Source organism: Heterobasidion irregulare (genome assembly GCF_000320585.1).
Source record: "Heterobasidion irregulare TC 32-1 unplaced genomic scaffold scaffold_12, whole genome shotgun sequence".
Lineage (NCBI taxonomy): Eukaryota > Fungi > Basidiomycota > Agaricomycetes > Russulales > Bondarzewiaceae > Heterobasidion > Heterobasidion irregulare.
Genome location: NW_009258208.1, coordinates 618,680 through 632,039, shown reverse-complemented (window position 1 = coordinate 632,039; position 13,360 = coordinate 618,680). Strand labels below are relative to the sequence as shown.

Below are 13,360 nucleotides of genomic sequence, written 5' to 3'. Positions count from 1 at the left end.
CTCGGTCTGCTCTCTTTAAAGCTCTTCTTATATCTCGCAGAACACCGCTATAGTCTCGAACGACTCATTGCATTCGGCCATAGATTTTCCTGCCTTGGACTTGTCTGCGTTCGGATGGTTTCTCCACATCCGCCTCCTCCAAATCAACCAACATTTTCTTATGCAGATCGTGCAAGGAATGTCCTTAAATCACATAATCCTCCGTCTCAAAGACCCTCCATTGTCAGTGAACATGCTGCTGCCTCTAACATGCCACATAGTTCCACATCTACTTCAGACGCGTCCAAGCCCTCTTCTCTCATCCCGAGTACCGGTATCGCATCCAATCCATCGATATCACCTACCAGAACCGTTCCATTCCCTGCATCTCCTACTTCTCCAGTCGAAGGACTCGTGGTATGCGGCACGAACGGTGACGTAACTTCGACGATACCCACCAAAACGGCACCTATCAACGTGTGGAATTTGCGCATGGAACAGATGGCCCAGGCTCGTGCTTCGTCTCGCCCTGTACAACTGCGCTCTCAAAACAATATGTTGAGCTCAGCACGAGATCTTCCAGACGATCCCTCAGTGAAGCTCCCAAATCCGAACAGCATCGCCACGCAGAATGGACTGCCATCTCTGCGTATAGATGGGAACACAGATCCGTTCGCAACTCGTGCCCTCAGTCAAGCCCTCGCTGCCGATATTCCACGTGCACCCGCTTTAGTCAACGACATGGAAAACTGGCCAGAGGTAGGACAGTCTGTCGGTTCATCAAGTAAGGGCACGACTCAGCATCGCCACGATGCTTCGGAGAGCACCGAAGAGCAGAGGAGGGAGGACGACGAATCTTCAACAAGCCTTCCTATACTGCCGAAGAAGAGTGCGTCACTTGTTATATTCACTACTCCACTCTCTACTTTTCGCACTATACATTCAATTTCCTTCTATACCATCTACTTCCATCTACTTCCTGCAACGCGAGCGTATTGACTATCAATTTCACGGATACTAATACTGGCAATCCCATCGTTCTTTCACACCATTGGACAGGCGAAAAGACGAAGTGGGTTTTGATGCCGCCCGAAGAATTACAAGCGGCTGCAGATGCCTTGCAAAGAGCGAAACGTTCCGAAAGCCACTCGTCGTCGCATTCGTACCATCCCCAACATTCCACCCATCCTCGTTACCCCAATGCCCATCCAGGAAGCTCCACCTATGGATCGCAAGGATCGAGCAAGGATCCCTCAAGGGTGGCGTCGACGAATCATTCGCGGATCCATAGCCAAGCAAGCAGTGCGCAGTCAAGTCCGAAGCATCATGTGCGAGGGCGACGGCTTCTCATGAAGGACATGCCTGTTGGTGGCATGATTCTTGGTAGCGCTGGCGCCCGTGGGAATGAAGCAGGCAAGGCAGACGTTACCGTTACCCAGCAAAGATCATCAAGGAGGCAATCGCCTCAGGCTCCCATCCACATCAGCCCCACATTTGTCTCAACCATTCCTTTCTCTGCAGACGCTTACTCGGCGGGCGGACCAGATGGGGCGATGCATTATATCCCTCATAGCCACATAGCCGCTCCTCAACCTAACCCACCTCATGAACAGGCTACTTACGAACCTTACCCTGGACCAGGTCCTAATGGATATCTGAACTATGTGCCACAGAGCTACCCGCCAGGGCAGCATATATATCCACACTACGGATATTATGGACAACCGTACGCCCACTGGAGTGTGCAGGAGCAGGTGGCTATGTACCCGCCTTACGCTTCGTTTCAAGCAGAGCAGCAACGGCTTCCGCAGCAGCGAGCGCTACATAACCCTGAAGGAAGTTTGCCTTCGCCCACAATGATCGTAAAACCGCCGCCGCGAGAGTCCGACGCTATCGCTGGATATCGCGAGCTCGCACCTCCAATATCACGTGAACCAGACAATATGCCCAGCGTCGGAATTGCTGTCGGGCCCAGAGGGAGGCGTGCGAACAACATTGTTTTCGGGAGCATCGGCGTATCGGGATCGAGCGAGAACCCCAGTCCGATCTTGCCTGCCGCTCACTTGGTGGAGAAACCTGAGGATAGTAGAGAAGGGATTCTACCTGACGCGGGGGAAGATGCGGAGAAGCCCGTCATGAAGTTCTCGATCGGGGTGGCCCTCGGCGAAGCTGGTCCATCACAGTTGAGGCCAAGGAGACGTTCGCAGGCCCGGACTCGGGGAGAAACCGCTTTTGCATCGTTAGGCAGTGGGGTGCAGGAGTCACAAGAGTCATCAAACCAAGTAGGTGCAGAGGGCAAGGAGGTGCAGGTCATCGACTTAACAGATCCCGAGACGAAGTGGGAGTTCGGGACGACGAGGCGGGCTAAAGGCAAGGATGCCGTCGCTATTCCTGCATCCTCGCCTGCTCTTGGGCCCGTGAATGTAATTTCTAACCCTGTCTCTGCGGTGGCGACTGGAGGGGCGCCGTTCAACGTTGGAATACTGTTCAGCGGTCCATCACAGCCCTCTCCACAACGTCTGGATCAACCATCCCCGCCACCGCTGCAGCACCCACCATATATTTCGATACCGCTGGATGATCTACAGCTTCACACGGGCATGGGGCCTTACCCAGTTCGTATGCCATCCCAACAACCGTTATCGGGAGAGAGTACAGACGAATGGGAGGTCAAGGATTTCGGCTACGGGTTTGGGAGGGCTAGCGGGACAGGGTATGCGCCTGTATTAGCAAAGGAGGAGAGGATGAGGAGAGAGAGGGAACGTGAACGTGAACGTGAAAGAGAGAAGGGAAAGGAGTCGAGGGAGCAGGAAAGGGAGACCGTAATTGGTGCGAATGGTGCGGCATCTGGTTTTGGGACGAGGCCGAGGAGGGGGTCGTATACCGGTCACTTGGAACCACGACGCGGTTACGGAGGATACGAGCGAGGTGGGTTTAGTCATGACCGGGGAGGGTTCGGCGAGAGAGGCTATGTTCGCGGTCGAGGGCGGGGTATGGGCGCTGGGTATGGAAGAGCGTGGTCTCATGGCGCTTCGAGGGGTGGATTCCGCGGGTATAGTAATGACTATGCCCCCACCCACCAGTCGCCCCCGTTCACAGTCGCGCCTCCTCTGCCACCACTTCAAACCCTACCCCTCAATGTGTCCACACTGACGCAGGGTGAGATATACTATCCTCAACAGGAATATCAGGCATACGTTCCACTTCAAGGGTACGAAGAGTACGCATACCGGCCATACGTACCCGCCTTCCCCCCTCCACCCGCTTCTGTGGCGGCTTCTGTTACTCCACCCCAACTCATACCGAGGCCCATATCGGAATTAACATTTCCATTGGACCCAACACGGTATCACCTACTTGCGCAGCTGGAATATTATCTGAGTCCGCAAAACTTGGCGTCAGATTTCTTCTTGCGGCAGCAGGTGAGTGGTCGTGTATACGGCTGCCCAGGGTATGCTAAATGAACGACATTTTCTGCTATAGATGGACTCTCGCGGATGGGTATCGATTCGTCTGTTGGCTTCGTTCAATCGGGTCAAACAGTTGACGATGGATCTGCTGCTTGTGAGGGAGATGTTGACGCTTTCAACAACTTTAGAGGTGAGTCCCGATGGGGAGCACACACGGATGGGTGCTGGGCAATGGAAGCAGTTCATGCTCCCCACTGCCGCAACGAGCGTCGTCGAGGGAGGCCTGGACACTATAGGTGGGGATGAAGCCAACGAAAGAGAGGGTGAGACCGTGGATGGTGAGGACGGTGATGTGGAAGTGGATGAAGTGGAGGAAGATGAAGTGGAGGAAGATGATGAGGAAGATGAGGTTGAGTTTGTGATGGGCGGAGAGGCAGGGCAGTTGCACCCTTGGGTCATGGCTTCGTAGGACCTCCGTTCGTATGAAGGTGAGTAGGGATGATCTGGTTTGAGAGGGCTTCTGACAGATGTTCATCGGCTGTCAACTTTTAGACGGGCCCCAGGACTATAGATTCCACTATGGTGAATCGAGGAACAAAACCTCACACGCTAAATGATTGTTCAAGATAGTTTGCGCTCTGTATATCCCCTCTGTCGCCGTGCTCCTGGGTTATCGTCATCTCATCTCACAAGTGGGCCGCTACGTCCTCACAGCTTGAGCGGGTCGAGAACAGCCCGTGTATTTATGCTCTCTTTCATATGCCCTCTTGCTTCCCAAACATGTCATCTCTTGTCCTCTCCAGTCAACCTCTATCGCACACTTCTAATTCTCGTCTGTTTGTTCTCATGATAGTTTTTTTGGTCGCTCTCGATGTCATACACTATCCTTTCCCATCTCTTCCCCTATATGCTCTCTCTTGCTGTTTTCCTTGAGTGTGTTTTAGACGTCCTTGTTTTCACAATGTCTCTCATCCCAGTCTATCCGTTTGCCCGGCCGCTCACGAACACCTTACTACACCGTCGTCCTACAGTCCCGAATCTGACCTCTCCATGTCGCCCACCTTTACGCGCTGTAGTGCACGCTTGCATACACATACATACGCATACGCATACGCGTCCCACTCGTTTTTTCTCCTCTGCTGGCCGCGCTGATAACCTTCTTCGCAGTTCTCCGGTTTTCATGTTTCAGTGAATGCTCTGTCTCGACGCGCCGATGTACCAACCCTGTCACTCCTTTGTACATGTTACGTTACGCTCGTTGTCTCTTGGGATACGCAGTCCTGTTGTGCGCTTGAGCCGGATGGAGTAAAGCTTGAGCGCTTGAGCGCTTGGGCACCAATCTACGTCTGTATTAATTCAGGGACTTGCGGGTAAGTGAGCCTATCCGCAGAGGGGTCATGCATGAGGGTGAACGGAAGGGATACAAATGGGGATTGATATGTTTTGAACCGATGGGTTTCAGAAATTTCAAGGCGGGGTGTCGTGAAACTAGCAGCTTCGCCCAAGCTCCGCGGCTCGCAGAAGTCGACAACTCTAAGCACGGTTCATGACTACTTATTCAATGAAGTTCTCGTCGTTGCTGTGGGCGTGAAGGTGCCTGAGACGCTGATTGGTGGTCGGAGCTCTCCCGTCACATTGTTGCAGCGCGCGCCTTGCAAAACCCGACAATCAATTGAGCGCCTACAACGATGCTGTAATCTGCTTGGATACTTCTCATCGCTGTGTGCCTTGGAAATCCGTTTCTTTGGCTGTCCGCTCATGGAGAGCCAGAAGCCTGCCCCCGCTTGGATTGATGTTCGTCGGCGATGCCGGGCAAGTAGCGCCTCGCGCTCGATCCATGGACCAGATCCCTGCCCATTGAGATGTGCTCGACTGGCTGCGACCATCGAGTCGAATCTTGCATCCCCCGCAGACGCAAAGCCAGGAACCAGTGGAGCAGGCCTCGCAGAATGTCCCTGCTGAAGCCCTACACCGTCGTCTCCACCTCAACAGATCTAGTTGTCACGGGACCGCAACTGGAACGTTTATCCATCCCCTCTGACCGCGATCTCACAGTATCTGGCGTTGGGATCGCGCAGGATCGCGCACGCCGCACGGGCGTCGTGACTAGTACTAGTCTGCGACATACGGCCATCGCACGGGTGTGGGCAGGCGCGGGCCTGGTATGATAACGATGAGTAACCGAGACCCGGTTTCAATGCGTGGCTGTCGCCCCCCTACGGGCCTCGTCGCCTTGGCCCCGACCCTTCGCAGTGGCGGTTTCCCTCTGAATACATGGTCGAGTATCTTCCGATTTATCACGGCCCCATTTCATTTTCTGCCTTTCCAATTCCAAGCGTCCCGATTTTCTCGCAGATCTCCTTTGCGCCCGCGCACCACTTGCTCGCTGCTCCTCACCCTCGAGCCAGAAGCGACGTGATTTTTTTTGTAAGCTATCCCGCCGTTCAGAGCTCCAGCCATCAGCGCTTCAGCTCCCTGTCCATCAGCCCATCTCTCCCGTCCTTTCTGTACCCGGCGTGCTTCTTTCTCTCACTGCCTGATTATTTATCGATCGGTCCCTTCTGGTGCCATCGACTGTCTCCCTTCTGACCATCGGCACAGGCAGTGCGCGGACAGTCCAGATACTCTCCTAGATGACCCTGCGCGACCGCATCCGACAAAAGTCTCCCCACCCGGATGTTACGGAGGCGGAGTCTACATCAAGATATGACGAGGGCATGGATGACTGGCCTCCGCCGGTGCGGGAGACGGCGGCGCAGAGGGCACTGAGATTGGACGAAGAGCGAGAGGCAAAGCGCGTGAACGACGAAATCGATTTGGCCTTGGAAGCAGAGCGGCTAGAGCGGCAGAAGAGAAAGGTGGATGTCAAGATCCTCTTGCTCGGTGCGCCTCTCTCTCTCTTTCTCATCCTGAACATCTCGCGCCTCGCAATATGAGCGGCGGGGTATCTCAGTCGCGCCGATGGGGGCCTTATGTTTAATCGTGTTCGTTCATAGGCCAGGCAGAGTCAGGAAAGTCGACGATCCTGCGCAACTTCCAGCTCCAATTCACGCCGCAGGCCTTTCGCGCAGAAGCCGCGGCCTGGCGCGCAGTCATCCATCTCAATCTCGTCCGCTCTGTGACGTTTATCCTCAACCTCCTCTCCGACGCGCCCTCCTCCCCGACCACGCGCACGCGCGCATATGCGCCCTCGCGCCCCTCGCACGCCACTTCGCTCTCGCACTCGACCGGGCACGGGCATCCCGACTTCCCCGTCGAGATCAACGCGGGCGACTACGCGCACGCGCCGGCGCCGCTGGTACACATGACCGACGAGCTCCGCCGCCTCTGCATGCGCCTCTCACCGCTCCGCACGGTCGAGGCAGGCCTCGCGCAGTTCCTCTCTGCGGACTCCGAGTCGCACCCGCGGGCGGAGCCCGCCCACCGCGTGACCGAGCGGGCATTCGAGGTGTCGGTCTGCCCTGGGTCGAAATGGAAGGCCCTGTTTGGCCCCGCGCCGCATCCGACCGCACTCGCGGACACGAGGACGAGTCAAAGAGCGCACCCGCCACATTACGAGGAGCTGGAGGACGCGCGGCGCGTGATTGAAGCGTGCAGGGAAGATATGGTGGCGCTGTGGCAGGACGAGACGGTCCAGGAGAGTTTGAAGAACCACAGCATGGCTTTGGAGTTTCAGTCTGGATTGTGAGTCACCGTTGGAGCTCTTTTACCCTTTTGTCGATTGTGTAACGGGAATTTGATGGAATAGCTTTTTGGACGAGGTCGATCGGATTGCGGTGCCAGGATACGAGCCTTCGCCCAGTTCGTACCTTGGTATTCTGCAGGCATTCGTTCGCCTCATTTATCGTATCCCCATCCTACAGGCGATATTCTCAAAGCACGGATACAGACCATGGGCGTGGAGGAGCATATACTGAAGATGGAGACAGGTTCGCGGCCGCCTTCGTTCATCGTCGCTCCCCTGGCTGTTTTCAGCTAATCTTTTCTCTCCCTCATTTGATCTCGGTCTCGTAGTGGCCGACAACGGGCAAACGTGGGGTATCTATGACGTCGGGGGCAGTCGGGGGCAACGAGGTCAGTGCAGTGCGCGTTTCAGGCCATCCAGACACTCGAGCTGATGGCGCTTCCGCTTCTCCCTTTGGCCATCAGCGGCGTGGATACCCTACTTTGATGACTGTGAGTCGTGTTTAGAATAGGTTCCGATCTTGGGTTACTATCCTGATTGGGTATGTGGCGGTCGCGCAGTGAACCTATTGCTGTTTCTCGCGCCGATGTCCGCGTTCAACCAGGTGCTTGCGGAAGACCACTCTGTCAACCGACTCGTACGTCCCCCTTCGCGCCATAGCATAGCCGGCGCTCACCGCACGTTTTGTTCTGCCTGGGACGCGGCTGCAGTGGGACTCGTTCTACATTTGGAACACAATATGCTCGAGTCGGCTGCTGAACAACGTGACGTTCGTGCTGCTGCTGAACAAGCTGGACCTCTTGGACGCAAAACTCAAGGCGGGCATCCAGTTCCGTCGGTTCGTGACGAGCTACAAGGACAAGCCGAACGAGACGGATAGCGTTGTGGGATGTGCGTGTTCCCTCCTTCGTTGAGGGATGCTAGAGTTGCTCAGGGTCTGTCACGCGTGTCGTTTGCAGACATCAAGAGCAAGTTCTCGGCGATCTACAAACAGCACTCTCCTCCAGGAAGGCTGCTTCGCGTGCACGTCACCTGCGCGACCGTACGTCCCTGTTTCGTCCGTAGCCATTCTGCTGCCGCCTGACCTCCGCGCGCGTTCCTTTGTGTAGGACTCAAAGGCGACGTCTATCGTGTTGGAGAGAAGTGAGCATTGTTTCCTGCTGGCTCCACATTGAGGCTTGTAGCGGTTGCGCTGACGCACGCATGACAGTACGCGAGTCGATCATGACGAAGCACTTCAAGAGCGCCGACCTCCTGTGAACGCCGTTGCGCCAGGCTTTGACAACTCGCACGGGCGGCACGCCATGTGTATGAATCTTGTCGTACATCTGCCAGTGCACCCCAAGCTAGTATACCTTCATGGTATCAGCGGATGCAGCTCAGTACTACCGAGCAGACTCGTGCATACCACTAGCACGCCACTGAATTCACGGTTCACCGTACCTTTACTTCCACAGCGCTTCCAACTTCGTGCTTACAGTGCGCGAACCCAGCCTCTGTTCCACTCCCTTATTGTCGATCCCCAATGTACGGACTCCAATACACTTAGTCTATAGATGTAACTAGCCATCGCGCCGCCGCTCTTTTACGCAACCATGTATGAGAAGCACATATACATCTTACTAGTCGCATCTCCCAGTCTGCATGCGCTCCCTCCTTTCCCGCTTTTCTGGGTCCGTATTTATCTTTGTCTATCTCTTTCGTCTCTATTTTATTGCAGTGCCTTTTTTCGCTCGACTTGCTGAACCGCGTTATTGCGTATTCCGTCTCGAGTGCTTGAGTGCTTGGGTATCATGAATGTGTGCGGTCCGCGCCGGCACGCTCTGTTCCTGGAGAGGTTCCATAGCGAGCCGCCTACGTCATATCACGGTCGACGCCGCCGCAGCACTCACGCACCTCGCGCTGTCCCCCAAGGTCCAACCCTCACCCTCGATTGTTCGCCCTCTCCCTTCTCCCACGTCCCACGTCTCTCGCCTTTCTAACGTCCATTCGACGAACCAATATCACGACAATGTCCGTGCGCGGCTCTGACGTCCTTCTCATCCTCGTTAGTGCCCATCTTGTTTCGCCCGGAGCAACTTTGCCATGTGCAAAGGCGGTGGGGGTGCGAGAGGGCGCGAAGCTGAATCATGATTTCGTTCGTGCGTACAGGTCGCCATCATCTTCCCCCCCGCCGCGGCGGCGTTCATCACGGGCTGCAGCTGCGACTTGCTGATCAACATCTGTCTCACCGTGTACGTCCCTCTCGAGCCCGGCTGCCCTCCCGCTCGTCCACTCAACTGATCTGGGGCGCCCACCGGATTTCCCACCGGATCCCATATTTTTTATTTTCCCGTCGCTCTGGGCCGTCGCCGCTCCGCCTCCGTCGACCGCACACGTGCGATCCTCGAACCTCGCGCGGCGGGCATGTCCAGTCTCGGATACCTCCCGGGCCACATCCACGCCTTCTGGCTCATCTACCGCAAGATGAGGGCGGAGGACACGTACGGCCACGGCGGGTACACCTGTGCGTCTCCCCGCGTTTCCGTCCCTCCTGTTTATCGCGCTCGATGCTGATTTCACGCTTTCTTTTTTTTTTTTGGCAGATGTGGGCAACGGGCAGTATGAGCCCGCGTACGGTGGGCTCGGCACGGGGGCTTCGCAGCAGCAGTTTGGACAGCCGCAGCAGGCGCCCGTGCCGAGCTACGGCGCTACGAACATGTGACGGAGGCGCTGAGCGCGACGCGATGTGATGCGATGTGATGCTAGTTATATGCTGGCTTATTCAGGCCGACGATATCGCGTCGATCTCGTATGCAGTGGGTTTTGATTTGTTTTTGCGGAAGTGGAGAGGAGGGGCGTCTCTTTCCCCTTTTTTTCGTTTTTTTTTTACTCTTGTAATTTACCGAGGACGAGTTCTTGATTGCGATTTCTACGACCGCCTTGTGTTTGTCTTGTCTTACTTTCGTCACTCACGGTATGTGTAGCTTTTTGAACGACTGAATGTACACGTGCGACTGGGAAGGCGATGTTGCACACCCAGGTCGTGTGTGAAGACCTATGCTACGTACATCGTTCTAATGAGGCTGTGTGAGGGTGCGAGGGTGAAGAATCTAGCGAGGATGCGGCGAGCGACGGGGACGATCGCATACACGCGTGGCGAACGGATGCCTTCAACACAGGCGATGCGCATGGTCTCGGATATCCCTGATACCGCGTACGGCTATCGCGGGCTGGGCGTTTCACGCCATGCGCGTGGCGACCATCATGCGCTCAAAGTCGGCGAGGCTCATGCTCTTGTCGGGCGCGGTAGAGAACGCGGCGAGCATCTCGAGCATCTTGCAGGCCGATCCACCAACCACCGCAAACGAACGAACGAACGAGGTGTTCGTCCAAAAACGAAAAGAAAAAAAAAGGTCCAAAAAGAAAGAAAAAGTCAACGCGAACGACGGGAGGAGGACAAGCGCGGACGCGGACGCACCTCGTCCGCTTTGATCTTCTCCCTGAGAAGCCCGGCCGCGCGCTGGATCTCTGCGATGCCGAGCCGCTTGGTCTGCAGGGCGGGCGCGGCGGGGTCCGGCGGCGCGCCGGAGGGGTCTGGGAAGAAGAGCGCGAAGGCGGCGAGGGCGGCACGCTTTTGGCGGGCGGTCGGCGGGCGGGGGCCGGTGGGGGAGGGGGATCGGGGGCCGGGGGACTGGCGAGAGGTGGTGCGGGTGCGGGTGCGACGCTTTGCGGGGTGTGGGCTGCGAGAGTCGGTGCCGGCTCGCCGTTTGCGAGCGCGTTTGGCGGGGCGGGCACGTGTTCGGGGCGTCGGGGCGTCGGTGTAGGCATCGGACGACGCGTCGGAGGATTCGGACCCCGCGTCGTCGTCGTCGTCACCGGTGTCCTCGTCCACATCCATGGCGGCGACGTCCTCGTCCTCGTCCCCGTTTCCATCTTGTTCATCTTGGCCCTCGAGCAACACGGCACAGACCGCCCTCCAGTCCCTCCTGCTCACCACCTCTCCCGCGCCCTCCTCCTCCTCCTCCTCTCCCTCCCCTTGGCCCGCGCGCAGACCCCGAGTGCGCCACCCGGACGCGGCGTTGCGGAAGACGGTGAGGATCTGCTCGTCCGCGGGTGGGAGGTCGAGCAGCTGAAGCGCGTGCGGGATGCGGGAGAGCGGGATGTGCGTCGCGCCCGAGACGGAGGCGGAGGTGGGGGAAGAGGCAGAGGCGGAGATAGAGGCAGAGGACCGCACGGGGGACGGGCGCGGGGGGATGGTGTGGGGCGCATGCGGGGCGCCCGGGTCGTCGAGGACGAAACCGCCGCCGTCGCCGCCGCCGTCGCCGTGCGTGTCTGGGTCGGGGACGAAACCGCCCGGCGCGTCGTCGAGGAGAAATCCCCCCGCGTCGGCGTCATCGTCGACGAGGAATCCGCCTGCTTCGGGAGACGCAGCGCGTGCGTTTGGGATAGGAGGGTGGCGCGGGCCAGGGGCTAGGGGTGCTGTTGTAGTTGTAGTTGTGGATGCGACGCCGATGGCTTTGTCGAAGGCGCGGTCAATATTGGTGCGCACGCGGGAGGGGAGCGCGACGAAGGTTGCGTCTTCGTGCTCTGGCGCGTCTGAGGGTGAAGGCGACGCCATCGTTGACGGTGGAAACGCAACGGTGTAAAATCGACCTCCTGATAGTCCCACCGCGCTCGGGGCTGCTCGGGGTCCTCGCGTCTCCTTCGACCAAGATGACTCTGCACAAATAAAAGCTCATCCTGGCAGCTACGCTATCTACCCTAACAAAGGAGAGACCAGAAATAAATCGAGGATCGACTAACTGCCACACTGAGGAGGCCGACCGGCCTGTAGTACCATGGGTCCTCAGAGGCTCTCTATCATGTCGGGACGTATGGAACTCGAGCTCGATCCGTATCTTCCATCGCGAGCCGTTTCAGTATAGCTCGAGGCACACCACAGGCCAAGCTGGATTTAGGAACGGGCCAGCTTGAGGTTTGCGATAAGGAGAGGGCGACGGACCTCGACGGACGCCCAGGTTTGTACAAACAGACATTTTCACCAGTCTAGGTATGTCATGACAGTTGCATCTTGTTTGTGCAAGCGGTGATGATCACAACGCATGGCATAGCAAGAAAACAACGAGAGAGAGCGAGGCGTGCAGGTATATAGAACGGCCAGATGAGGCGACATCAAAAGTGTACTTGACACAAGAATGAAAAAAGGGTCATGACTCACTTTCAGTGCACGTCGCTGTGCTCCACCGAGTCCGTCTCTGCCTCTCTGTTCTCCATATCACAATCGCCTGTCTCGCTGGCGTCCGGTGATGAAAGCCTTAGCGTCTCGACATCGCTTTCACAAACCTGCTCTGTTGACAAATGGGGGCTCAACTCTGCTGGTAAAGATGGCCGTACCGTCTCAGAATCACTCTCAGAGGCCCGCTTGGCTCGCTTTCTCAGAAAGGGAGGAGGCTCAATCATCATCCCATCCTCATCACGGATTATTGGCACATCCTCGACCCTCACTAGTAGATGCACAGCGATCGGACAATGAGCACAGTTGGAGAAAGCAGATGCGTACGGAGGTCTCCAGACTCCTCGTCCCATCCTGGAAGGGACTGCAGCGTCAACCTCCAGCGATCCTCGCGCGGCTCGCTCATGTGTCGCACCGCTCGCGGTGCATCCCCGTCAGTCGATGCCCACCATTGCGGCTCATCCTCCTCGCAGATGACCGTCTTGAAGAACTCGAGCCGCGCGGTCTTTTTTGCTGATCGGCCTTCGGGGTGCATGGAGAACGGAAGCGACCAGTACATGCAGGAATGACAGTTGAAGATATACACAGGCAATATCCTGAGACCTCGTATCTTCACCTTCTCGATGATCCGTCTCCCAAGAGCCATTGTGCCCTCAAGCTCGTGGTGTTGCATCAGTTCAGAATGGCGTTCTTCTTGATAGAGGGCGAGGTAAGCGGGGTTGGGGTCGCCGATGTATCCAAATTTCTTCGCCAGGTTCCGTAACCATATCTCGTCGACCGAGTAGCCTAAGACCATGTCCTCGCCGATGAACATCATGGGAGACCGGTCAGTGGGTGGGACGACAAACAAGATGTAGCCCTCAACAAATGTACAACTGCTGGCAATTACGTGCAATAGCGCGTCGGTCACAAATCACGTGTAATTTAGTAACGCGTCAATGCAGACCGCGGCGTCGCTTCGATGCTGGCGTTGATTCTAGGGAAACTTAGGTCTGTCGAGATAACTGTTTCACATTGTCAAGTAGTGACGATTATAACGTATAGCAATCAGGATTGCAAAGAACAGAAAGC

At 56.7% G+C, this 13,360-nt stretch overlaps 7 protein-coding genes across 7 annotated transcripts; 4 read left to right on the top strand and 3 right to left on the bottom strand.

Annotated features, from left to right (window-relative positions):
- Positions 1–114: 114 nt before the first annotated feature.
- HETIRDRAFT_436822 (uncharacterized protein) lies at positions 115–1,029 on the top strand (the record flags this gene model as incomplete). Its single annotated transcript, XM_009553813.1, has 1 exon — positions 115–1,029. The coding sequence occupies one exon, from the start codon at positions 115–117 to the stop codon at positions 976–978; it is 864 nt and encodes a 287-aa protein (XP_009552108.1). The 3' UTR covers positions 979–1,029.
- Positions 1,030–1,061: 32 nt separating this feature from the next.
- On the top strand, positions 1,062–4,013 carry HETIRDRAFT_436821 (uncharacterized protein; the record flags this gene model as incomplete). The annotated part of the gene is made up of 3 exons (XM_009553812.1): positions 1,062–3,401; positions 3,463–3,877; positions 3,942–4,013. The coding sequence occupies 2 exons, from the start codon at positions 1,062–1,064 to the stop codon at positions 3,856–3,858; spliced, it is 2,736 nt and encodes a 911-aa protein (XP_009552107.1). The 3' UTR covers positions 3,859–3,877; positions 3,942–4,013.
- HETIRDRAFT_442294 (uncharacterized protein) lies at positions 3,967–4,683 on the bottom strand. The gene has a single exon (XM_009553811.1). It carries the CDS (start codon positions 4,569–4,571, stop codon positions 4,368–4,370), a length of 204 nt encoding a protein of 67 aa, XP_009552106.1. The 5' UTR covers positions 4,572–4,683; the 3' UTR covers positions 3,967–4,367.
- A 1,423-nt stretch (positions 4,684–6,106) lies between these two features.
- HETIRDRAFT_66331 (uncharacterized protein) lies at positions 6,107–8,249 on the top strand (the record flags this gene model as incomplete). The annotated part of the gene is made up of 10 exons (XM_009553592.1): positions 6,107–6,272; positions 6,386–7,073; positions 7,138–7,190; positions 7,253–7,318; positions 7,404–7,463; positions 7,539–7,565; positions 7,635–7,711; positions 7,785–7,965; positions 8,034–8,116; positions 8,184–8,249. The coding sequence occupies 10 exons, from the start codon at positions 6,107–6,109 to the stop codon at positions 8,247–8,249; spliced, it is 1,467 nt and encodes a 488-aa protein (XP_009551887.1).
- Positions 8,250–9,002: 753 nt separating this feature from the next.
- HETIRDRAFT_66328 (stress-induced hydrophobic peptide) lies at positions 9,003–10,132 on the top strand. Its single transcript, XM_009553591.1, has 4 exons — positions 9,003–9,121; positions 9,226–9,308; positions 9,489–9,580; positions 9,660–10,132. Exons 1-4 carry the CDS (start codon positions 9,086–9,088, stop codon positions 9,776–9,778), a joined length of 330 nt encoding a protein of 109 aa, XP_009551886.1. The 5' UTR covers positions 9,003–9,085; the 3' UTR covers positions 9,779–10,132.
- HETIRDRAFT_455518 (uncharacterized protein) lies at positions 10,112–11,674 on the bottom strand (the record flags this gene model as incomplete). Its single annotated transcript, XM_009553810.1, has 3 exons — positions 10,112–10,276; positions 10,317–10,391; positions 10,535–11,674. 3 exons carry the CDS (start codon positions 11,672–11,674, stop codon positions 10,112–10,114), a joined length of 1,380 nt encoding a protein of 459 aa, XP_009552105.1.
- Positions 11,675–12,276: 602 nt separating this feature from the next.
- On the bottom strand, positions 12,277–13,106 carry HETIRDRAFT_106513 (uncharacterized protein; the record flags this gene model as incomplete). The annotated part of the gene is made up of 2 exons (XM_009553809.1): positions 12,277–12,560; positions 12,617–13,106. 2 exons carry the CDS (start codon positions 13,104–13,106, stop codon positions 12,277–12,279), a joined length of 774 nt encoding a protein of 257 aa, XP_009552104.1.
- Between the last annotated feature and the right edge of the window lie 254 nt (positions 13,107–13,360).

Excerpts from the sequence above, each read along its gene's own strand:
- HETIRDRAFT_442294 (XM_009553811.1), bottom strand. The coding sequence starts at position 4,571 with ATGAAAACCGGAGAACTGCGAAGAAGGTTATCAGCGCGGCCAGCAGAG.
- HETIRDRAFT_66328 (XM_009553591.1), top strand. The coding sequence starts at position 9,086 with ATGTCCGTGCGCGGCTCTGACGTCCTTCTCATCCTC. Across the intron at positions 9,309-9,488 it reads ATCAACATCTGTCTCACCGT|TCTCGGATACCTCCCGGGCC; the intron begins GTACGTCCCTCT and ends GGGCATGTCCAG. Across the intron at positions 9,581-9,659 it reads CGGCCACGGCGGGTACACCT|ATGTGGGCAACGGGCAGTAT; the intron begins GTGCGTCTCCCC and ends TTTTTTTGGCAG.